At 41.7% G+C, this 25,873-nt stretch overlaps 1 protein-coding gene across 2 annotated transcripts; it reads right to left on the bottom strand.

Annotated features, from left to right (window-relative positions):
* Positions 1-559: 559 nt before the first annotated feature.
* Positions 560-25,014, bottom strand: ranbp2 (RAN binding protein 2). 2 transcript variants are annotated; one of them, XM_041056950.1, is made up of 30 exons: positions 24,805-25,014; positions 23,269-23,336; positions 23,054-23,165; positions 20,762-20,914; positions 20,358-20,588; positions 20,058-20,200; positions 19,584-19,779; positions 19,083-19,223; positions 18,673-18,832; positions 18,330-18,511; positions 17,541-17,740; positions 16,820-16,943; positions 16,015-16,176; positions 15,391-15,528; positions 14,754-14,885; positions 14,341-14,568; positions 14,149-14,232; positions 13,701-13,842; positions 13,469-13,563; positions 8,901-13,371; positions 8,290-8,367; positions 6,737-6,913; positions 6,358-6,444; positions 5,957-6,132; positions 4,456-4,723; positions 4,049-4,138; positions 3,790-3,944; positions 3,406-3,679; positions 2,582-2,937; positions 560-1,729 (listed from the first exon to the last, which is right to left on the bottom strand). In XM_041056950.1, the coding sequence occupies exons 1-30, from the start codon at positions 24,874-24,876 to the stop codon at positions 1,424-1,426; spliced, it is 9,201 nt and encodes a 3,066-aa protein (XP_040912884.1). In that variant the 5' UTR covers positions 24,877-25,014; the 3' UTR covers positions 560-1,423. The 2 variants fall into 2 exon arrangements, with proteins under 2 accessions (XP_040912884.1, XP_040912885.1); XM_041056951.1 differs by lacking the exon at positions 8,290-8,367.
* Positions 25,015-25,873: the final 859 nt, after the last annotated feature.

Below are 25,873 nucleotides of genomic sequence, written 5' to 3'. Positions count from 1 at the left end.
CCACACCCTCGTGTGTCAGCGGGAGATTTCCTTTAACTGTCAAAGGGCAAACGGCTCATTAGGGTGTTCAGCTTTTTTTTTTTTTTTTTTTTTTGATGTTCATGCAGTAAAGAGATTTTTTTTTTTTTTAATAAACAAAAGAACGGTGACAAATATTTTGATTAATTGAGCTATATTGATAAATCAGCCAGGTAAAGAGAGCTGTGTGAGTTTATCAAAACACTTCAAATTCAAATGGAAATTCAAATGAAAACTTAAGCATGGTTCCTCGCCCTGTTCTCAGTTACCTAGTGGAGTTTGTCCTCGTTCATCTTTCAGATTTTAGAAACACTGAAGTCTTTAGTCCATGTGCCCAGAACATTAAAAAAAAAAAATCAGACATAACTAACATCTGGATGTTTAACAATCTTGCTTAGTTAACCATTTAGTTTAACTGTTATATTGCCTGTAAAATCTATTTCCCTAGCGTGAAGGTGACAAAGTACAGCCTGCAATGATGATGAAGTACTATGCAAAGGATAAACATGAAACTTAAAAAGAAAACCTTTAAAACATCTGTTACTTGTAAAGCAACTTTATTTCTCCATTATCAGCATACTATTTTGGTACAACAAGCACCATTTCTATTGTAATTGTGATCATCTCAAATGATAACGAATCGCCTTTGTAAAATCCAAACCAGAAGTAATTTAATCCTCCAGCCGCCCTGCGTCCACAGGACGACACAGTGAGATGACTCAAGTTTACGTGGGGCAAGTATGAAGTCTGCTTATCTGCACATTGTGAAATCCATCTGCTCAATGAAGAAAAATCACTGGGGGAGCCCTAATGTCAAAAATACACAGAGGCAGCATCTGGAGAGAAGGCAGGGGCATGGTTACAAACCAACAGGTGCATTCAAAGAACAACCTCACCTTTCAGTTATAGTTAAGACTTCTTCTTCTTCTTCTTCATCTTCAAAAAAAGGGAACAAATACCAAAGTGGAGCCTATGAAGAGGACCAGCACATTCAAACTGAGCACATGCAAGAAAAAGGAACAAAAATAGACAATAAAAAAGTAGTCAATGTACAATTATACACACAAAATAAACAAATTATGAGAATTTATAGACAGATGAAGTGCAATATATCACGTTTGCTCCAAGTGCCTCTTTCCACATAGTACTACACCGTGTTTCCCGTGTAATAATAATTATCTAAAGTAAAATTATTTCTAATCCCAGGCCACTGGAGTCCGGTTTCTAAGATGAAAGGTCTTGACCAATAGTCATGTGATTGTTGTTTAATTTTGCAGATGCCTAAAGACTATGGATTCAGTTTTAGCATCACTGCCCGGGGAACACGTCATCATCCAAAGGCCTTTCTGAATTTGACTGAATAACCTAAACCGAGCTGTAAATCTTGATCTTAACATTTCAAAAGCTACAGCTGTCCACAGTCTGTGATGACCAGCTTCTTTGTGGGCGTGCCTCCCTTTGTGCCCAGCGCTCCCATCTGTTGCACCACATCCATGCCGTCCCGAACCCAGCCGAAAACCACGTGCTTGAAGTCCAGGTGTTCGGCTTTCTTCAGGGTGATGAAGAACTGGGAGTTGTTGGTGTCACGCCCGCGATTGGCCATCGACAGGATGCCTGGGCCCGTGTGCCGGACATCAAAGTTCTCATCCTCAAACTTGCTGCCGTAGATGGACTTGCCTCCTGTGCCGTTGCTGTTTGTGATGTCACCACCCTGAAAGACCAATGGAGAACTTATTAGTATTATTACATGGAGGTTTACTATTAAAACAGTATTGTTCTTTAGTAGTCAAATAATTAAATTTCAACAACTATAAAGCATGTGCATCTGCAATATTTACATTATATAAACATAAGGTATCTCTAATGAATCAAAACATGAGTTGAGAAGCACTTTGAACCTCATGTTATCAGTCATGACACGCTGTTTTATTACTGCATTTATTGCACGCTGAAGAGAAATCAGGTTAGTGGTGACAGAGATTTTGTAAAAAGGAGGACAGAGCAGAAAGATGATTCGTCATCCTTGTTCTGGCGCTCGTTGCTCAGCTGCTGAATTGAGCTGTCGCTTTTTTTATTTAAAAATGAAACAACCTTTTGAGCGTGGAAAAAAAAATTAAATATTCCATTCATAACGATCTGTTCAAATTCAAAATATTCAGCGTACAGTACAACAGGCTGTGCTGGTGTTCCTAAAACGCATTGCTGCATACTGTGTCTTGTTCTATCCTTACGAAAGCAAAATGAACAAACTAGTGAAATGCACTGAACAAATTATCGTGACACCAAACCACCTGAGAAATTATGCGAGCAAGCATTTTGGATTCAGCACCATAAATTCAAAGATCCTGGATAAAAGTAATGTGATTTACTGAATTGTAAATTGACTGGCCGGGTGTAGATTAAGCACTGTAATCACAAATATGTGACAACTGGTGAGTGAACGTCACTCCGAGAGAAGAGAGCGTGGTTTTGTCAGCACTGCGCAAAGTCCACATCATGGTTAAAGTTTCACATTTTAATTCCTGGTGAAACTGAAGTCACCTGATCTTAACAATATCCTTACCTGGCACATGAAGTCTGGTATGACTCTGTGGAAGATGGAGTTCTGCAGTCCAAAGCCTTTCTCGCCGGTACAGAGAGCCCTGAAGTTCTCTGCTGTCTTGGGGACAATATGGGAGAAAAGCTCTATGGTGATAGTGCCCAGTGTTTGACCGTCAGCTGACACTTTGAGGAACACCTGTGGATTACTGTCTCTGGAGTGCTCTTGAATTCTAGACATCTGTGGTGAGGAGACACATGAAGCATCGCTGCTGTCAGAGCCCATTCGGCTCTGACAGTCGCAGAAGGTCTTCTTGAAGGATTCGGCTATCTCAGGGGTTTTGAACTTGGCTGCCAGCTGCTCCACTACGCCCTCGCCGTCTGGAAAAACAGTGGGAAACACAGGAGACCATTATCAAGGAAACAGCCTAAAAGTATACCAATACACATGTTGGCACAAAGTAATGCATCATGATTGGCATTATGTCTGCTACTGGCTAATGTCTGCAGTCAAAAAACTTGTATTGAATCCACAACTTGGCCAAACACACTGTTTATAATATTCATGAATAAGAACGTAAGACGTAAAGCTAACTGGTTTAAAAAAAACAGCAGAATATCAATGTACAATTCTAACAATTTGAACCACAACTATGTGATTTTATAAAAGAATTGCGGACTTGCACGTCTCCATGACAACCATCACCACTCTGGATATGAGAACAACAGAAAGTACAGCTCACAAGAAGATGTTTCTATAACAACAGCTAGCTAATTAACATCAGACTGAAACTAATAACAGACTAATATGGTGCAGAAACTGACTTCACATCTACACTGTGTATGTACCTGAGTAGTCTGTGGCGGTCCACAGCAGTGCATTAGCTGAGGCGTTCATGGGTTTGAGCTCCATCGACTGAGTGATGGTGTGGTTGGCACAAACCCTGAGCACCTGCTCTCTTCTCATCAGGATTCGGTAGAAATGTTTGGCTGGGTGGAAGAGGATCTTGATGTCACCGATGCCGCGCTCCTTCCACTGGCTGAGGTCCCGATCCCAACGGTACAGCTTGGCACGCTCCTTAAACAGGATTTCCTCGTCCTCCTCTCCAGACTTTGTCTCCACCTGAGACACACACAATTACATTATGAGCTGAGGTCTTCATTCGCCAAACATCATTTTGTTGTCTGGAAAAACAAAAGACCAAAACATTGGAGCTCAGCACTGTGAGTTACCTCTGGAAGTGACACTATTGGCTCAAAGTGAATGTCCACATTATTAGGAGCCTCGTCTTCATCACTGCCCTCTTCATCAGCTGTGTTTTTTGGTGCTGAGGACACAGTGGACCCAAATACCGTCGCTCCAGCGTTTGCCCATGAGAAGTTGGAGTCTACATAAGAGAGAAATCAATGTTGTGGAATATGATTTTGTAATAGTGATACCTTGGCGGACATATGCCAAGATATCTGTCAGAAAGGACAATGTTGAACCAACCTGTGGTTCCAAATGCAAATCCTTCTGTGTTCTTGGCCAAGTCAGCAAAAGAGAAGCCACCGAATGAGTTGAAACCAAAAGTGGAAGACTCTGTGGTGGGAGGAACAAAGTTTTCATTACATACATTAAATACAAACAGGATTTAAAAGAAAAATTATATATAATATACAAACACAGATAGTGTTAAACTAAACTAATGGATGTCATAGCTTCTTCAATTAACACAGGCTAGGAGAGCAAGTCTTTTTTCCCCACAATAGTCACAGCATAGCATCACTGCAGGTCTAAGTGGTTTCACAGGTACACACACTGTTCTGCACACCCGTGATGAGCAGGTAAACAGATCAAGACACCAGTAAATCAATGATTGCGTACATCTGTAGTGATAAACAGGAAGTGGCCTATACCTTGACTGGTTGAAGCCGCAGAAGCAGTAGAGGCTGCAGTCTCAGTGTTGGTCTCTGGCTCCGGGCTCTTCTTTGTTGACAGGTCAATGGGAGAGCTGCTGCAAGGAACTTCCCTCTGAGTCTCTGTTGGCTGGTCTGAGGTCTGCGCTCCAGGTGTAGACATGCTGTGTGCAGCATCTGTGCTGCTGGATGATGGACCTGGCGTTGGCTCTTCTGGGGCTACAGCAGTGCTGCTGGAGGCCTTTTCCGCTTTGTTTAACTGGGCGTCCTGATAGAAATTCAGAAAATGAAACTCACATTATACCCTGACAAACACTCTGTAAACTACTTGTATGTGTCTGTATTCCTCAACAGTTCCAATCAACACTTGTTCTACATTCGGGTTCCACCTATTAAGCTGACGCTTGCTTGATGCTACATTCACAAAAAAATTGCAACTGGTTAAACTAAAACAAAGTCAAACCAGAAGAAGAAAACTGACTTTTCTTCTATGCCATCTCCATTATGTTCTGATTTTGGGACATCTTATAATTCATTATTGCTTACATATTCAACACCATAAATGGATACAGCTCAGATGATCTGCTTGCATTACTAAATGTATGACCGCATCATCACATCAAATCCTGCGGACCACGTATATGAATACTGTGTAATCTATTGTATTTAGCAGAGACATCCAGAGATGAACCTGTGGATTTGTACTGGGGCAGATCTGAGCATATATTGATGGATCAGTATTAGCTAAAATAACACCAACCAAAAATTTGCTTTCATTATATTCTCTGCTCTGTGTACTGTGTTTCAACCTCAGCCTACTGGTGTCTCAGCTCCTGTCCTTTTAAGTCAGCCAGGCCCTGCAGTGCAGCATCTCACTGCATTAGCCTGTAAACAGTAGTGTGTATGAATGTAACTATTTGGGAGCAGCAGTCAGTGACACTGAGTTCAGGCTCTGCAGCTGGAGAAATATACAAACAAACACAAATGTTGCGGGCAGTACATCTTATCAGCTGTCACTAATGTTGATTCTGTAAGTAACTTGATGACAGCACTAAATTAAACTTGGCTGTTGTCAGATGTGTGATCTCTGCACAGCCCTGTCAGATCTTGTCAAAGATAGTGAGGGAAAAACCTCCACTCTGCAGCACCACCATACAACCACAATTTCTTTCATACCATAATAAATAATTTAAGCTTATAAGCTTACTTTCAACCACAACCTTCAGTATTTGGATCAAGAAGCTCATAAGGTGTCTGCATCTATAATATTTTAAATGTGTTAGACACATCAGCTCTTTAAACGACATTTAAGTAATGTAAATATAGGAATCAGATCAGACTCTGTACTGCCAGATTCTCAATCTAACAGAACTTGAATAAAGGCCAGAAAACATATTAGACATATTTAGATACTGACAGTATATAGATATTGTCTGCTTATTTGATTTGAATTACTATCTGTACAAAGTTCAGTGCCCTTTCTTATAGCTGTATCTGTTACCAGGTCTTGCTGTGCCTTGCGGACTTCTGTCTCGAAGTCTTCAGGCTTGTCGTGGTCTGTGTCGCTGTCTGTGGTGCTCAGGCCGCAGAAGAAAGTGGGTGGAAGCTGGAGGCTTTTGGCCTTCTCCTCCTCCTCCGGTGTCGGCTTCTTCTCCCACACCACCTGGCAGTCTGGCTCTGAATACGGTACACACCAGTTAAGGCACAGAGGAACGCACTAGCCACTGAGGTGAGCGTGTAGTGTATATTGCATGTGAAGAAAACATATTATCATAGACCATTTATCTATCACAGCCTCAAAAATATTTGTAGAATCAAAGTAATGATACCTGATGAATAAGAGAGGGTGAGTTATTGGACATAAATGGAGTACCACTGTGTGACAGAATATGACATACACACCATCACCACAAGCTGCAGCCTTTTTCTCAGGAGGATCAGGGTAGAGCTTTCCATTCAAGGCTTTCACTGCTGACTCGTAGTCCTCGTCTGAAAATTCAAAACAAATAAAACAAGTGTTCATTCCAACGTTTCCTCTTAACTCCTGAAGTCTAGGACGATGGAACAGGAGTATTAGACAGTTTTGTGATGTATATTTTATTTCAGGATGGTTATGTGGAATGTATATACAGCTGTCACACAGGCAGGCATTTTAACTTGCGAATGAGCCAATGGTAAATTAATTAAAGGGGACTATACTGTGTGGAAAATGCAAAAGAAATTTTGCAAATTCGCTTGTTATACGGGTTTCATTCGCATGTTTTGTGCCTTTTGGTCTCACCATCAGTTTGATCGTCACTGGTGTAGCCGGGTTCATTCTGGTAGCAGAAGAAAGTGAGTGGCAGCAGGAGTTTTCTGGCCAAAGCTGCCTGTTCAGCCGTGGGTTCCCTGACATACACAATCTCCACTTCGGAGTCCTCATCCGACCCTGCACCACCTCCTTCTGCCTGAGGGGGGCCTATGACACAAAGATATGACAGAAGTAGAATAATACATACAGTAATTAGGCTAAGAAGACACTGCTCAGAAGATATAACCACAGATGTTAGTTCCACACACAAAAAAGTCATGCACAGCAAAAAGGAAAAGCATGCACTGGATTTACAAATGTGAGACAACTTGTATTACGAGAACATTTCTGTGTGCGTGTCTCTGTGTTCTTCACTTGATCTGACAAACTACAAACACTTGTTCGATACACGATATTGTAAAATTAAAATAGCATGAATACCTCAGAGTTAACTCTAATTGGCCTCTGCACATAACTGGCAGAAGCCAGACTGGACAGGGAATTGCATTTCACACTGTTGCTACACATCCTGCACTAAAAACAGAGTGTGTGACGTTTGCACAGTGCATTCCTCTCTCAGGGAACGCTTTCAGGAATCTCCTCAGCTCACCTTTCAAAAGACATCAACTTTAACCGATGTGCCTGCTGTTAGGATTCAAAACTCTAGTTTGATTCTGTCTATTGTTGAATCAACTGGACATTAATTGCCAAATTTAACTATGTATATTGTTACATTATTGAGCATCACTGAAAAACCTTGACATCCGAATGAACTGAGGCACAGTATGAGATGATTATTCTATTACAACTAGATTCCAGACTCAGATGAGAGAAAGACTAAATGTAATAGAACATTCACTTTTGGGTAGGAAGGATACACTCTGCATCCAAAAAAAAAAAAAAAAAAGTGCATTACTACTAATGAAAAAAAAATTAATGACTATTTGAGAGCTCATACTAACAGATTTTACCATCTAATTCAATTTTACATTAATTTAGGCATACAGAACTGAATTCACAAAACCAAAATCAAACTGGGCCACAATATCAAATGATAACTTTATAATCATAGTAACATGAAATGACCATAAGTATTAATACTGAATCGGTATTCACCTAAGCTACAAGGGCTCCTCCTTTAAATCTAGTTGAGGAAACTCTAAAGATGATATAGATTTAAATTTAGCCACAGTTTTAAACTCAGTTTTTATTAACTACCTTTTATAAAATGATGTAACAGCATTACACACTACTTCCACCCTGACTCAGATGAATCAGCAGATACAGAAAATCTTTTTAAAAAAAAATGCGTTTTGTAGTTTCCTCCTGTGTGAGACACTTATGATTGTGTGACATTTGAGTATTATTATAAATTACTAAAATTCTTTGTACAATAAAAACTGCACCTCCACACGCTGGACATGCAACATATTAGCTTCACTGTTTTTTTCCACTCCGTGCATCCAGGTTATTTCTTTCTAGTGGTAAGGGCCAGCAAGGTGACAGCTGAGAAGTGTTAACACACACTGCAGTGATTAGAGTACCTGGGGGTTCAAATTGGGTGGTTGATGTGCTGGTCCAAAAAGCCATTGGGTTATCTTTGAAAAGCCTAAAATCCAGCCCTAAGGGATGATGGGTTGTTGGGCGAAGAGAAACTAATTGTGAGGTTGGTATCATAATCAGAAAACAAGGCCAAAAGTGTTAAAATAAAAATGTGACGTACTATGTGTGTGTGTGTGTGTGTTGACTGATCTATACAAAAACATGTTCTAATTAATGCTATTTGACAAGTTATGGGTATGCAACATATAGTATGTGCAGCATATTCACCAAAAGTGTATTTACTGTAATTTTTTTTTTAAACTAAAGATAAATATATCTTGAGTATCTTGAGAAGAATTAAAAAATGTACAGCATAAAAAGTGGATACATGTGGATAAAATGGGAAATTGTGATTTTAATACAATTTCTGTCTTAGTGAAAACTGAGAAGGGTCTTGGCTGGGTCAACTAAGAAGATGGTGGAGCAATGAGATGCAGATGGAACAAGACAATGAAGTAAAAATAAAATGAACAAAACAGTCATGATACTCATTCAAAAACTGAAAATCAGACAAATTTTCCACATATATTAAGAGATTTTTTTTTTTTTTTACCTTTCTCTGGGATTTTGAATGCAGGGGTTGCAGGCGAAGGCTTGGCAGAACGTCCAGCATCTTTGGCTTTCAAACCAGAAGCAGATTCCTTAGTCTCAGAATGAGATTTAGGAGTGCCAAAAATCTTCTGAAGGCTATCTGTGCCAAAGACAAACTTTGGGGGAGACACCACTGTCTTTGAGGAGTTGACTTGACTTGGAGAACCAGGTGAACATGGCTTACTATCAGAGGAAAGCTCTGTATGTTCCTTTGTGGTCTCTTCCAGAACAGCGATGGCTGCCTTCCCACATACAGCTGTAGCAGTGTTTGTAGACCCTGCAGACCCACTGTCTTGAGATGTGTTAACTCCAGGTGTCACTGGAGTCATAAATTCCTCTTTTCCTTGCGCAACCTTAGCCTCCTCAAAGACTCGTTTGAAGGTGTTTGCAGTATCCTGCAGCTTAAATCTCACAGCCAACTGCTCAATATTACCCTCTCCTACTTCAGCAAAGTCCATGGCACTCCAGACCCAGGCCTTCTCCGCACCTTTCATAGGTTCCAGCTTCATGGCTGCTGTGATCCAATGGTTGGCACAGATCTTAAGTACCTGGTCTCTCCTCATTATCAACCTCACTCGTTTGGTGTTGTAATTCTGCAGGATCTTGAGGTCTCCGATGCCCCTCTCCTTCCACTGACCCAGTTCCTTATCGTAGCGATACAGTTTGGCCCTATGACTGAAGACTACCTGTTCATTTTCCTCTCCGGTAGAAATCTCCACCAGATCAGGCAAGGGGACCACAGGTTCAAAGTACTGCCCATCCCTCTCCTCATCCTGGGTTGCATCCTGCTCGTCATCAGTGCCCACTGAGGCTCTGCTCTGGTTAAGCTTAGCAGGAGACTTAGAGGGGCTGATGCCAGGTTGGAAGCTGAAGCTGAACCCACCAGTGGATTCTCCAAAGCGGAACAGGTTCTTTCTCAGAGGGCTACTGGCAATGGGAGAGGCATAGACTGATGAGTCAGCAGTATCATCTAAAGCCTCTTCTCGTAGATCGTAGTTATCCCACTCCAAAGTGGGGCCGGTAGTTTCATTGTGGGCCTTGATTACAAGGCTTGAAACATTTGTGGATGTAATGTCTCCCTGGCTGTCATCATCTTTGATCTTTGTTTTCTCATCTGTCAGAAAGAATTTCAGGTCTTTCAAACCAGACTTCATTTCTTCTGCTTTCTGAATGAGATGCGCTGTTCTTCCAGTGTCAACAAGCTTGTGTGGGGTTTGTAGGGGTATGTCCAGAAGGAGTCTCTGACACTCTTCAAACTTCTCTTTAAACTCCTCAGCGAGCTCTGGGCTTTTAAACTTGGCAGCCAACTGCTCGAGTTTAGCATCCCCATCAGAAAAGTCATTGGCCATCCAGATCCATGCTTTATCTGAGCCTGCCAAGGGCTTGAGATTCATAGTGGTGGTGATCCAGTGGTTGGCGCACACCTTCAAAACCTGCTCCCTTCTCATCAACACCCTGAGTCTGCCATTAGTGTTGTTTTTCAGGAATTTGAGGGTTCCTACACCACGCTCTTTCCACTCACTGGTGCTGGAGTCAAATCTGAACAGTTTGGCACGCTGAGAGTAAAGAACCTGTTCATCCTCCTCCCCTGTCACCACGTCCACCTTCTCAGGCATCTGAACCACTGGTTCAAACTGGATATCGTCATTTTCCTCTGTTTTATACATGTCATCATCCTCTGGTTCATTTGACGCATCTGTCTTAGTCGGGGTTGCTTGGAATGATGAGAACAACTGCTCACCAGCCCCAGAGAAACCTTTGAAATTGGGATCTTTCTGGCCAAACTGGAAGTCGGATCCAGAGGACTTTGCCAGGTCAGCAAAACTGAAAGTATCGGCTTTTCCAGCAATTAATGGATTTTGATCTTGCTCTGCTTGGTCCACCGAGGTTGTAGACACATTTTCTTTCTCATTGTGCTTGTCAGCTATGCTTTTAAGAAAACTGGAGGCTGAACCTGATGGAGCTGTTAGATTATCAGCTGAAGGGGTTTCCTTTGCAGTGTCCTGAATGCCAAACTTGAAGCCACTACCTGGAATGGGCATTGAGAAAGAGAAGCCCGAAGCACTTGTAGTACCAGATCCAGACTGAGTAGCATCAAACTTAAAAGATGAAGCCGGGGTTTTATCTTTGTTTTGACCAAACTGAAAAGTGCTTCCACTTCCAAAAGGTATTGTGAATCCAGTTCCGGCAGGCTGACTTGATGAACTCTTGGTTCCAAAGGTAAAGCTAAAGGTGGAGGCTGAAGGAGCAGTGCTGGTTGTGCTTTTAGCATTGGGATTTGGTGTCTGACAAGCCGCACACTTATTGGCAGAGGCATTGTTTCTCACCATACAAGTGTCACAATCCCACTCTCCGTCTTTCTTGGCAAACATGGCTTCTAACGAGGGAGTCTCGCGTGGGGCGTGGCAGGAAAAGCATTCAGCAGATGATGTGTTATTTCTGACCCGGCAGGCATTGCAGTTCCACTGCTCATCCTTCTCTCCAAAATCAGCCCCAAATCCTTTGGTGCTAGGGGAGTCCCCCTCTGTTGATTTAACAGCAGAGTTGGGGGTTTTACAGGCGACACATTTGTCAGCAGAGGCTTCATTTCTTACTTCACACACATCACAGTCCCACTGCCCAGGCTTCTTGCTAAACTGGGCACCAAACCCAGAGTCCCCAGCAGATACAGAGGGCTGTGTTGTAGATGCATCTGCAGCTGGTGTGGTTTGTGTTGTGGCAGTTGTTTTAGCTGAGGCTTTAAGAGCTTTACAAGAAACACAACTGTCAGCAGAGGCCTCATTTCTTGCAGAACATGTGTCACAGTCCCACTGCCCTGGCTTCTTTCCAAACTGAACCCCAAAGCCAGAACCAAACGCACTGGTTACTGTGTCAGCAGGCTTTGAGGTGCTGGTCCCAAATGTAAATGAAGAGGGTACAGAAGCTCCAAAAGCACCAAAACCAGTAAATGTAGAGCCAGAACTACTGGGTTTTGATGAATCTGTCCCAAATTTGAAAGTAAAGGGGTTGGATTTGGTTTCAGCAACAGCCTGAATGTCTGGTTTTGATGAAGCATTGGGATTGGCACTTTGACATGCGACACATCGCACATCGATAGGTTTATTTCTTACACAGCACACAGAGCATTCCCATTCCCCTTCTTTAAGTGCAAACTGGGCTGCCAGTGATTCTGAATCGTTCAAGCTTTCCTCTTTCTTCTCCTGATGATCTCGCTTTTCTGGTGCTTTCAGGACAATTTTCTGGGCTTCCTCAAACTTAGCTTTGAAAAGAGCAGCCTCATCTACTGTTTTAAAGCGGATGGCCAGCTGCTCAGGCTTAGGTTCTTCATCTGCATAATCAATGGCATTCCAGACCCAGGATTTGTCGGAGCCAGCATTCGGTTTCAGTAGCATATCTGCAGTGATATAGTGGTTGGCACAGATCTTAAGGACCTGTTCCCTTCTCATTAAGAGGCGAACCTTCCCTTTAGTGCTATGTTTTAGGATTTTAACATTGCCAATACCCCGCTCCTTCCACTCTTTCGTCTCAGTGTCAAAGCGATACAGCTTAGCCCTGTTGCAAAACATCTCCTCTTCCTCTTCCTCACCTGTTTTCACATCTACTTTATCTGGAAGAGGTACAATGGGTTCAAAGTGAGGACCATCCTCATCCTCTTCAACGTGAGTGCTGTCATTGTCGCTCTCTGCTGCTTTTTCTTCCTCCGCTGCATAATTGGACAACCCAAACACTGGCTTGGTAACATCCCCAAATTTAAATGGCTGGTCCACCTTCCCAAACAAACCTCCAGTGCCAGTGCTCTCTGCAGAATCAACAAAGGAGAAGCCAGTAGTACTTTTAGTGCCAAAGGTGAAAATGCCTGTTTGGCTGGGGGGCTGCTCTTGAGCTGGAGGCTTCTCTGGAACACTGTCTGCTTTAGTGGTAATGTCGGACGTGAGAAGGCCAAGCAGACTTTCGCTGTGCTTGGCCTGAGAAGCTGAGAAAGTGAAATCTCCGTCGTTGGATTTAAAGTTGGAGTTGAATTTAAAAGCAGCTGAAGGTGTTGACTGGGCAACTCCACCTGCTCCGAAACTAGGCACTTTGGGAACTTCAGCAGGTGCCTGCTGGCTGAAGGACATCTTCCCAAAGTCCATAGGCTTCCCCTCTATGCTCTTTGGTGCTTGAACAGGGACTACAGATGGCTTGGTGAAGTAGCCGGGTTCAGGTAGAGGAGGGTTAGTGGTTTGCTGAGTTACACTCTGGCCATAATATTCTTCACTGTATGGGGAAAGGAGGCTTGTGGCTTGTGATTCAAATCTCAGAGGGGCCCCAAAGACTTGTTCTTGAGGAGGATAAATGCAGGTTGGGGCTGTTTGCAATGGAGGTGTGTGAGTGGGCTGCTGGTAAGCGTACATATGCTGCTGAGGTGGCATACGATTCATACTATACATTGGGCCCTGTGTAAAGAGAGAGAGAGCGAATAAAAATCAAATTTCATTAACAATACTCTGAGCAATTTATTAATGTAAACCAATGTTAGATGATAATGATTACCTTGGTTGGTGTTACGTTTGCTGCAGTGCGCAGGAGATACTGAGAGTTATAAGCTGGAGACTGGTTGTAGTACACAGAGGGGCCTGTGGTGGCAACTTAAAAAAAGATAAATTACATATATGAAGATTTTGTTAATTTTATAAAATATTCCTGGTCAATACTTGCAAAGAAACTCAAAACTAATACAGAACAAAATATTTAGACATGCTTTGGCTCTATGTAGTATGTTTACCTGTTAGAGGGGCACCATGGTAGGACTGCACTGGGGTAAAAGGTTCCTGCAGGCCCTCGGCCCCGTAGCTCTCCCCATACATCTTATGGTGAGGAGAGCCCACGTTCCCTGAGGAGTTGTGCCTCAGATCATGAACTTCATTCTGCAAAACAAGGAACTTCATGAGAAGTGACTTGACTTGATCTAGGGCAAATCCATGTAGAATATCCACATTTTATACTGTTAACTTTTTATTTACCTAAAATGCAGGGAGAACCAGGTCTTTATGTGAAACAAGGTATTATTAGAATCAGACCTTTATATGTAATTTCTCCTGTTCTTTAAATCCACTTTATCACTTTCCAGTAAGAAGCTTCCCTAATTTCTCAGATTATTTTCTTCTAAGTGGAATTTGTGTGAGGTTTCGTGGAATTACATTTTACAAAGATGTTAATTCTCTAACTCTGACCTTGAGGGCTTCAACTTGCTGACACAGCATCTGAAGGAGACTTTTCTGGTCCTCCACCCAATGAGGTGGCGTCTTGGGAGAAATCTGAATGACAAGGGAAAGAAATTAGAAAAAGTTATTCGAAATACCTGATAAATGTCTTAATATATAAAAGACATAAAGAAACCTCTGACGGTTTTTGAATGAGCCTACCAGTCTTTTAGAAGGAGAAACCATGCTTTTGTTAGGAGAGGGAGTGGCAAACTTAATGTGGGATATGGTGGCACTGGTTTCTGTGAGGTGAGCAGGGCTAGAGTGCACTGGTCCTCTTCGGCCATCCTCCTCTTTTTCCTCCTCTTCATCCATGGCCTCCCCACTCTCCCCCAGCTGCTGGTTCACATCGTTCAGGAGGTCCACAACTTCCTCCATAGACACAGGCAGCTGGGACACAAAATGTAGGCAATGGTTAAACTGCTGCAGAGTTCACATTTATGAGTAAAAGAATAAGAATAACCCCTATCCACCATGCTAACTCACTCAGTAAACAATGTGTTCATTAAACATGAACTGTGAAATTTTAAGTCACTAGTTTTGCCTTTGAGATTTTGAAGGTTCAAAAAAATTACCTTCTCAATGTCGTCGGCATTGGCATTATAGATCTTGGACAGGTAGGTCCTGAACTTTCTCAGGAAAGTGATGCACCTGTCTTGGGTCTCCTCAACACCATTGCTGGCCTCCTCTGACAGCCGCTGGTAGATCTGCCAAGGAAACGCAGCACAAGGCATCATAGAAAACAAAAATAACTGCCATGAACATCCACAGGTGTCAGAAGTGCTAGTTTCCATATTTAAGCACCAATCTGGTATCACATCTTTGCGGGCTGATCTGTGTGAATTTTGAGGAAAAATAATTTTGCTACTGCACGTACCTTGACAATCCATGTGACAATCAAAACCGTATTCATGGTTTTCACAATAAGGCTTTAGTCAGAATAAGCACATTTACATGTGTAGTATCAGGACTGGTACTGATACAGCTACCAAGATCTGTGGCAAATGCATGTTTATTAGTCCTAACCTCCTTAAATGTTTGATATGTGTTCTTAAAAAGACATACATTTATGATTGTGGTTGATCTTTTGAGCCACTAGGTGCCATAACTGGGAACTGAGTAAAACTGAAACTGGTTCTTGAATCTGTTAGCAAAAAACAAACAAAAAAAAGAACTTATCCCAGTTAAGTTCTGTAGAAGCCAAGGATTTACCTGAGCCAAATGCCAGATGGATGACATGTTATTGATAGTTTCCAAGGTAGCAATGGCTTCCTCTGTCCTGCCTTCAATGTCAAGGAGAGTTGCATATGCTATCTTGAATTCCTCTTCATAACCCTTCACAGAAGAAATCTGCAAAAAAGACACAAATGAACATACTGTAAACCAAAATAATATAACTTAGGTCTGTAATTTGGCAAATCCTTCATCTAAATCCAACGTCTATTAGCATCATAGGTGTATACATATTTTCTATGGTGGCCCCAAGTGGGAATCAAACCACAAACCTTACGATCTACCATTGAGAAAGGTAACAAAACTTCTGTTTAACAACTATTAATTCATTTCTAAAATAAAACAAACATCATATATATTATAAATGAATTGTAAACAAATAAAAGCCACGCACAACAAGATGTGAACAGAAAGACAATGCACTAATATTAATAATTCATAAAAAAAATAAAAGGCTGGCATAAAAATAGCTCATAAGAGGTAAGTTCAAAGTTAATGGCTGTGTGCAGGCAGAGCCAAATGTCCTTCACATTTTTAAACCGCCCCACCCACTTATATCCAAAATCTCATACAATAAAAAGAAACCATGAGTATAGTATTAACCTGAATATCTTTGGAGGGGAAGTGTATGAAGAGGGGGTCGAGGGGTTCGGGTATACTGCGTCTGTTTTTGATCCTTTCCAACATAGGGAGAACAACTTTCCAGTAGTGGACACTGCGGCCAACATACTCGTTCTGGTCGTAGTACGAGTTCACACCATCACCCTGGGTAATTAAAGATTAAAAAAACAAGGTAAGAAAAAATGTTTGCGCTTATCACAGAAGTATTTTTTCAGTTACAAATTCTACACACAACAAATGGACACAGCCAGAGCAGAAGCACATGTGGCTGTTTGGACATCTTAAAGTTAATCACATTTAACAGTTGTAGAGTGAGTGACAGAGAGCAGCAGGTGTAAAGGCACGTGTGTCTGTGCGCAGTGTCTGGCAAGGTGCTACGCTATCCAAGTGGTATTTTTCTGTCTGTGTGTGCATGACTGCCAACCTCATTACTGATGCTTTTATCTTACTGCAGTCCAGTAGCACTCACACAGTATTAACATAGGGCAAGAACTTTTAATGCAGTAATCTGTTACTTTAGTTGTCAATTACTATTTTAGTTAGCAAGTAAAGTGCTTTGTGAATTTGGTATATTTTTAAATCCATTTAAAGCACTCTGGTAAGTACTCTACACTCAAAACACTTTGTTTATTATAGATACAATCAAAGCACTATATCAGTATTAGAAATCTGTCAAGAAAACCCCTCCTGAGGTCCTGATCCCAAGAGTGACAAACACTTCAATTCCCTTCCTTTGTCTAGCTTGTGGGAGCTGTGTGTCTGCGTGCGTGTGTGTGTGTGTTTATACCGTCTGGCTGAGACACTGGGCCCAGTGGATGGCCAGTGCTGGTTGAAGCCCATGTTTCTCTCCGGCCCTCAGAGTGTTCAGTCCATGCTGCACAATCATCCGTAGCTTGGCTGACATGTTAGGGCTGCAAGACAAGAGGGAAGAAAAAAAAACACTGAATATTTGGACTCCATTGTAATTACACTAAAATGAGCGAGTACCTTGTTTTGGCCTGTTCGTATCACTTATGCTTAAAGCCAACAAACACCCAACTACTCTTGTGAAAGTTTCATGTTTGCCCCCACGTACATTTTTTTCTCTATTATTTTCCTGAGATATTGACAAGAAAATCCTTTTGGGAAAAAGATATGTATATCCATCAGTAACTAATTATGATCCATAGCCATAGACAGCAGACAGCCCCACTGACATTTAAGTGAAGTTAATATTTAATATATTAACTTCACTACAGGCACAATCACTATTAAATTTTGCAAAACTGACAATGCTCAGACTGTGAGACACAAAAACTCTGCTTTGACAGCCACTTTGATTACAAAGTGATTCTGTATTTGCATAATGAACTCTAATGCTGCCATGAGTGCTGCCTCAGTAGCTGAATATCTAGGAACAGATTTTGATTAGATTTGACTTTGTTGTCAGAATAGTTCCTGAAATTTGTCCTGTCTGGTATGCATGGTTTCAGTGTCTGAGTGTCGATCTCAGACGTTTTCAGACTCACGCTGCTCGTTTGTGGATGAGGCTGTAGATGGCGTCCCACCACTCCCTCTGTCTGTCGGTGGTCAAGAGGCGAAGGAGAGGTAGGGGGAGGCAGCGAGGCTCGTAGAGCTGCTGTTGTTGCTGCTGGTTCATTCCACTGCTGATCTTCGCTGTCTCCTGGAGCTGACAGTGGCTACAGAACACAACACCATGTAAAAACACCTGGAGGGGGAAAAAAAAAACAAGACCAAGAACCAATAAAAAAAAAACTGAACAGCAAAGGCGCTTAGAGTTGGAAGTCAGCAAAACACTTGCATTTGTTAAGCTCGAACACTAACAATTTTCTTATCAAATCTTATCTCTCACGTTATTTTTCATTAGCAAAGATCAATATTGAAAACAAGCAGGTAAGGTTGGTAGTTTCTCAAAAAAACTGAGAAAGAAAGAAACAAGACCACTCTCTAACAAACGTATCTTTACTATAAACCCTTACACATCAGTGCACACATCAATAAAAAGACATTTTCCTGAACTGCAGACATGCTTATCACTACATGCTTGAGGTTAAAAATTCCATGCTCACCTTAAACAGGCCTTAAACCTGTGAAAAACTAAAAAAAAAACTTACGCTTTTTGAAAGCTCTGATACTTGCTAAAAATAGGATTAAAGTATTATTAAATCTTCTCTCATACACTGTTAAACTCCTGAACATAGGAGATTAAATTGGAGAAAAAAACAATGTACAGACTTTTCCTGCAAAGCTTCTTCCTGTGTTATGTGGATCAAACCAGCCCACATGATTCCTCCTACCTCTAGGTCCAGCAGGCATATGGACTCTGGTGCGTTTGTGTCCAGTTTGGAGGTTTCCAGGGTAAGCCTAGGAAAGACCTGCTGTAGCCAGTCTCGCATGGCTGGTCTTTGACCCAGAAGAGTCCACTGCAGTCCCAACCAGCTCAGATGTTGGAGGTCACCACCATGCAACAGGATGCAGCCTACAGAGGAGGCACCAGAGTTACGACTCAAAATGCTACAACAAAATCTTACTGCAGTCTGTCAAAAATAAAAGTGGACCTGAATTAGGGGGGGGGGGGGGTGGCACAACTGAAGAGGTCTTCATGCTACTTAAGTGCTCAGTCAGATTATAGTTTTGTACCAGTGTCCCATTTGGCCAGATGAGAAAGCTCTGGAGCTGTGGTGTTAATGGAACGAATGTCATCATTGGCAATAAATGAAGATCCATTGGAGGTCTGTGGTCCAAACAGAAGTTCAAACAGAGAGTCTTGACCACTCCGATTTCCAAATGCCTCCACCACCTACACAGAGACATAAGAAAATAAGTTTATCTGATATGGTGCGGAAATGATTAATGTTAGTGTCACAGTATCATACAGAGTATACTGTAACATGCAGAGTATACTGTATCATCAGATATTTTACACATGCAAAATTAAATTGATTACATTAATTAGTATTAAATTGCCCTTCAGTAACATAAATCACATCACTGGAGGTTAAAAATGGCTATAATCTTTAACTCATCTGACTCAGAACACATGGACAGACCTCTCTGATTAAGGTGGATGAATCTGTGCTCAGATTGAGCAACATGTGTCCAGCCTGACTCTGTCGATCATTGGCCAGTAGCTCCAGAAGCTGTGGGGCTGACTGGTCTCTTTTGGTCACTTTAGGCTTTGGTCTGGAGACCTGGTGGAAGGACAAACAAAACAAACTCTCAAAATCTGAATGAATTAAAGAACAAAAGCTGCATAACTTGTCCTATAAGGCAGCTGAAGAAAAAAGTTCTGATTTATCCAACTTCGGGCCACAGCAATGTAATTCTTACTGTAATGTGATTAAATAAATATAAAACAGTAAATCCATAACAAGAAATAAACCTACAAAATAATCATATTTGTAACATTTTACCATTTTAAATAAAATCCACTAAACTGAGGAACTTGGAGATTTATTAACAGCTCTGGTAAAAGGCCTGCCTCATCCTTGGCATGAAGTAAGCTTGATGACAGGTACTGGGCATATTTATGTTATCTGGTGTGTCAGTACCTGATATGCCAGCAGATAGCACAGTGCTGCCAGGTCAACGACAACCCTCCAGGTCTGCTGGCGATCCTGAGCCAGCTTCAACAGCAGTGTGGCAGCATGCAAGTAGAGGTGACCTCTCATCTCCACAAACACCTCACAAAGGTCGTCTGTGTGGCGGCCTGCAACGCTGCTCAGTGTCTGCATAGCTTGGTCAAAACTACACACAAACATACACAAACAGTTTAATATACAGTGCAGTGTTTCCTGCAGTAATGTTTTAGGGGTATAATAGGAAACAAGTGGTCACCCAGAAGGTGGAAGAACAGATTTAAAAATCTAAAACACAACATTATGCTTTGCAAAATCAGCTGTACCAAGGTCTTGAAGGTCTTTCTGACTTAAAATAAAGTGGACTTTAGGTTTAGACTTGATTTCATGGATACTGCTTGTCCAAAAAGTATGTATGCAACACCCTAAGACCACAACATGACCTACCCTCTAAGTGCATCACGACTGAGCTGCACGCTGCTCTCAGACAGTGTGATTCTCAGCAGGCTGCAGTGGGCTAATAGCAGCTCCCTCTGGAGACGCCGACACATCTTTTCATTGCTAGATACGCTGGGCTGAGACAGATATTCCTGAAAAAAAAAAAAAAGGGTTGTCCATGTTTAGTATTAGTTTGGAGTTAAACAAGATAGATTTTAAGAAGCTTTCAAAAAAACCATACTGGTCCTGCCCTGTTAAATATACTATACTGTAAGTACTGCCCTTGTTGGAATTTGATTCCATGCTGACCTGCAGTGTGCGCACCACCACGGTGTACCAGTCCAGACTGTGTCGCAGCATGCCCCTTTTCTCAGCAGCCAGACAATGCTTGACAGCCTCATCCAGTCGACCGTCCTGACAGAACAGCTGAACCAGCTTCACGTTCACGTGTGCATCACCTGGCCTCACTGCCAGCTCGGCCTGGAGGAGGTCGAACAACCGGTTCCAACCCTGCTGACCCTGACGACTCAACAGACGCTCCTGCGTGAAGCGGCACAGATAAAATAAAGGGAGTCAGTGTGGAAGCCTTCATGCTTTTAGTTAATATGCACTTCCTGCCTGGATTGGATCTACACATGACTGACAAGATGGACAAGATGATGCAGTGTTTAACGGGAGATCTTACTGGAGATTCAGAAGAAAAGAAGCCTCACCTTCAGGTTGAAGACTGCAGGGTTTCCCGGCAGCAGCTTTGCAGCTTTCTCCACCCAAAACTCTGCTCTGCTGTCACATTCCTCCTTATTGACCAGTAACTCAGCCACCTTCAGCACCAGGTCCCTCTGGGCTGGGTTCAAGTCCACTGACCGCTACAGACACACACAGAGGACAGGGAATACTAGGGTCAGTTTTAACAGAAGCATGCAGCCTGATTGAGCCAAAGGACAAGACACTTGCAAAGCATGAAAGAGGTGGGAAAGAAAGATTAGTTGGATGGCTGCTTTATTTATTTCTCAGTGGAGTCATATGTTGAGAAGGAGAGGGACGTTGAATGAAGTTACCGAATAAGCATAAGGAATGAGAGTTATCATTCATCATGTTTGGCGTTTTGGAAAGGGTAAAGCATGTAAAGACCCCTATAGCAAATCTGTGACTGTTGGCTAAAAAAAAACTGACTTGCCATCAATGTCATTTAACTCTTGATTTTATTTACATAAGGAATCCTGCCATGGGCAACATATTCCCCTGCCAAATGCTTCTGTCTCCCTACTTTGTGATAACAGAGAATAAAAACCTGACACCTCCTCCTTCTTCTCACACTCCAACAATTAAATGTCTCATTTTTTAATTTAAAGCCAGTCTGGGGGTGTTTTTATTTAAGCTGCAAAGTGTCAGCAGAAGGCTGAACTGTAGTCAGTCTTGGTTGTGCTGCTCTGTGGTTCACAGGCAACCTTGTGCACTGGGAACAGGACCCAGTGTTTTAATAGCTCAATGGGGCATTTTTCACAGCTGGTAGGCCCAGCTGGAGTGCAATGAGTTGCAATAAAAAGATTGGAAATTAACAGGGTTTATATAACCAATGATACTTGATAATATGTGCTCCAGTGCTGACCAAAACAAAGGTGTATGGGGTAGATCTGTGTCGATAAAATCGATTCATGGGCATTACTAAATTACGTCGGACAGTAAGCACTGCGTACTGTCTGACGCCATGTTTATTGTTTGGTAGCTTCACACCACGCGCGCATGCGTGAATTCGATGACGCGAATTCGTACGCGAGCACGTACGAATCGGTCTTTACAAAATAAAATGAGAATAGGAGAATCGATTTTATCGACACAGCTCTAGTATGGGGAAACCTCAGACTGATAACATCAGTTAACCGTAACTATAGTTCTGAATATTTTAGCACATTGTTTTAAGCATTACTTCTGACCATTTTTAGAACATGTGCTACTTTTGCAGATTGAGTTCCATTCAGTACAGTATAGAAATCAGCTTAGACCCTCTGGAAGATGAGATTTTTGTATATTTTTGTAACGTGGTAACACAGGTTTGAATGGGACAAAAACTGCTACAGCTGGTGCATCCAACTTCACAGGGGACCTATCAGTGCTTTTGGGCAACTGACTATCAATCCCCCACTTTCTATGATGTGTAATGGCAGAACTTAAAAGGTGTTCTGGATAACCTGATAGACTGGACCCCGTTTATATCAACACACAGTCCAAATTAAGAGTCTGTTCATTCAAAGAAAATAAACAGAAAGTTGAAAGGAGTTAAGTTGTTTGGAGAATCAGTTGCTGGCAGTCAAATAACCTGTAACGCAAGCTAGAGATAAGACCTGTATCCGTGCTGTAGCAGTGTTTCCCCTATCATTATATTAGTGGGGTGCCTCGCCACCCCTTCAAGGTCAAGCTAATATTATTTAATTTTCTATATAGCGCCAGATCACAACAGAAGATTTTTAAGGTTACCTTTCCTCTAGGACAGGTCTATACCTTGTTCTTTTATTAAACAAACGAAATAGCCTTATGTTATCTATCTTATTTACATGACAGCATGTCATGCCTGTCTCTACATGGTTGCGCGTTTACAATTCTCCCCTGCTCTCTGTATCGCACATGGTGGAGTTCCGGCCAGACAGAGAGCACGTGTGGGAAAATGTGTCACGTCAACCACCTGAAAAGCAGACAAAAATATCTGGGTTTTTTTTTTTTAATGCTCCCAGGGTGGTGAAGATGGCAACACTCAGCTGGCCGGGCCATCAGGAGCAGTTTTAATTTTGCTATCTTGCTCAATGACAATTTCACACGTGGACAGGAGAAGTCAGACTTGGACAACAAATCTTGGAATTCGTAACATTAAAGGCAGGGTATGTGGCAGACATCCTCATTTTACTACACTTGGAAAACACCTTTGACTTCAAGAAGCACATCATGCCATGCATTCTTTCAGGAAGGAAAGCTTTGTTTTGTTTTTTGCCCCAGTGACATGTTTCTCCTACCTTGTAACATCCTACTGCCTTGTTGATGTCTCCCTCTCTCTCGTAGAGCTGTCCAAGGAATTTGTGTGCTTTAGGATCCCTCTGCTGGATTTTGAGATACTCCGACACATGTCTAAGAGGGACACAAAAGATGCAAGAATACTGTGAATATAACACAGACCTCTTGAGAAGCAATAACACATTCAGGTCAACAACAAGGAAGTTCATGTGCTTACCTTTTTGCAAGTTCATATTCCTTTGCTTCAAAATACAGTTTAGCAAATAAAAACCCTTTGACTGGTTTCTGTGGAAAGAAACATTGAAGATGTAAATCAGTAAAGCACCAATATTTTAAGCCATTTTAATAAATATTTTTCTTACTTTTGTTAGAAGCCAAAATAATAAATGTCATTACAACTCAATTTAAAAGATGTCTTTTTGGAAGGTGTTATCCCAGATACAAATGGCCCCTCTGTCCTGCTACGGTGAAAGTGAACAACGTCTTAGCCAACATGGCTATAGGATTAACTCCACTTATGATTTACTGCTGGCCCTTCCTTGTCCACCAGACTTGAGCTAGTGTGGCCGACTTGTACTTGCTGAGGTTTAACACCAACATGGGTACTTGTTCCTTTAGGTAATATGGAGCCAGGAACTGGAATCATATGCCTTTGTACATTAAGTCAATGATTAAGCAATCCAGTTTAAAAAAAGGGTCTAATTATTCCATGTGAGAAACTTTTTTTTATGTCTATGAAGATTCTCAGTCATCCAGGTCATGGTATCCAGGGAGAACTGAAGCCATTTCACCTCTCATTTACAATCAAGCGATTTCACTGATAATACAGGTATTCATTGCATTGGGCTGTTAGTAGCATGATGTTGCCCACTTACTTGGACTATGCTACCTTTACAACAAGGACCACAATGGAAATGCTGAGAATCTTGGACTTGTTTTGCTATTATTAAGATTTTTGTAGTTTAGTGTGGTTCAGTGCTATCATTCTATCCTGGTTATTCCTAGGTCTCGCTGAGTAACCAAAGGTGACACGGCCTTTGCTGTCAGAGCCCCCAGACTCTAGATCACACTATCGAGATCAGACAGACTACATCCTTACAGTGTTTTAAATCCTTTCCTAAAACATTATTTATGAATTAAACAAGCTAAATAGTTATGAGGCTACTGTTGTCTTTCTTGTCAGTGTCACACGACTTAACAATTTAGACAATGTTAAGTGCACTATTAACCTCAAGTTAGCGATGTACCAGTCCAGTAACTTCTGTTTGCAGATAATTTAGTCAGCTTAATACCAGCAGATTCCTGGATAAGATTTGGCGTGAGGCTGCTATATATATAAGTTTAAGGTGCGTATTCCGGTTAAAATGGGGATTTAGGTCATGTTGTTACAGATATTAAAAAAAACTAGTACTAAGTGTACAAGTGTTCTAACTAGCACTCTGTGTGCTGGCTAACTAGCAGGGCTAACCAGCTAGCGCTGCTGTAACAGCCCCGTGCCGCGCATTTTCCGAGCATAAAGGGGAGGACACGACAAGCCGTTATCATGCCGGTTTGCTAGCGTCCGCGCTGCTAGCCGGGGAGGGTTAACAGAGCTTAACAACAGAACACGAGATTCAAGCCAAACGATTTAACGTTCTAACGTCAGTGTGATTTAAAGTACAGCTAGTGTTCATAAAACCGGGAGTTCAGGCTGACACATGCTGGCTGACATGATGGCAGCAGCACGCTAACATTAGCCGCCGGCTCAACTTACCTCTTTGAGTGAGGGAGAGGAACTCTGTACTGAGGAAACGTAACGGTCCACTTCAGCCTTACTTCGCCGCATGGCTTCCAAAAACTACAATCTCTAAAGCGGCGGGCTAAGGTGCATAGAATACCAGGAATTCACTAATATAAAAAACTGACATTAATATCGGCTCGACAGTCACTCCTTAACGTTAACTGCCCATGATTATATTGCGCAGTCTCATTACCATCAAATGGCAGATGGTCACGTGACTCGTGCGCTTTCTTAAAGCAGGATCTTTAACCAATGAGAACCGAGTATTTAGTATGACGCACACTGACGCACTTTATTTTGAAGGAGAGATGGGCTGGCTGAGGTGAACCCACGGACTAGGAAATGGTATAATTCTACGAAAATAACTATAACGTATTACTATCAAACGCCCGTGAAACTATAGTTTGTTTACAGTTTACAGTTCAGCATAAGTTTGATCTGCATGCCCATGTATTATATAAATGAAATATAACAAAAAATATAATAAAATTTCCAAAAGTTTTAGGCACTTGAGGCAAAGGCTATGCTACTCAAAAAATAATGTCATTAAGTTTTTATTTTTCAGTTAAGCTCTTACAAAGTCCAGTAAAGAGGAAAAAATGTAATTAAATCACCACTTTGTGTGAACACCCTTTGCCTTTAAAACATCACCAATCCTCCTTGGTACACTTGCTCAGATTTTCAAGGCACTTCATGTGACCCAAGACTGACTCCATGATACTGAGATCAGGACTCAGTGGTGGCCAGACCATCTACTTCAGGACTCCTTGTTCTTCTTGTCCTTGTTCTTTATGACTCTTGGGTGTATGTTTGAGCTTGTTGTCCTGCTGCAGAATAAATGCGGGACCCAAAGTTCTGATATGTGATTTGTACCATCTAAAGTGCCAAGAAAGTGCACTAGAAACATATTGGCCAGGTACATATAAACATACTTGACCAGTAAGAATTGGGACTATAAGTATGTATTGAGGTTTATAAAAGCAGTAATAGTAATAATCTTAAGTGAGTTAAAGATGTAACACAATGCCTATTCAATCTTTGC

Source organism: Toxotes jaculatrix, chromosome 15, assembly GCF_017976425.1.
Source record: "Toxotes jaculatrix isolate fToxJac2 chromosome 15, fToxJac2.pri, whole genome shotgun sequence".
Taxonomy (NCBI): domain Eukaryota; kingdom Metazoa; phylum Chordata; class Actinopteri; family Toxotidae; genus Toxotes; species Toxotes jaculatrix.
The sequence above is the reverse complement of the archived record's forward strand: the minus strand, read 5'-3'. Positions and strand labels throughout refer to the sequence as shown.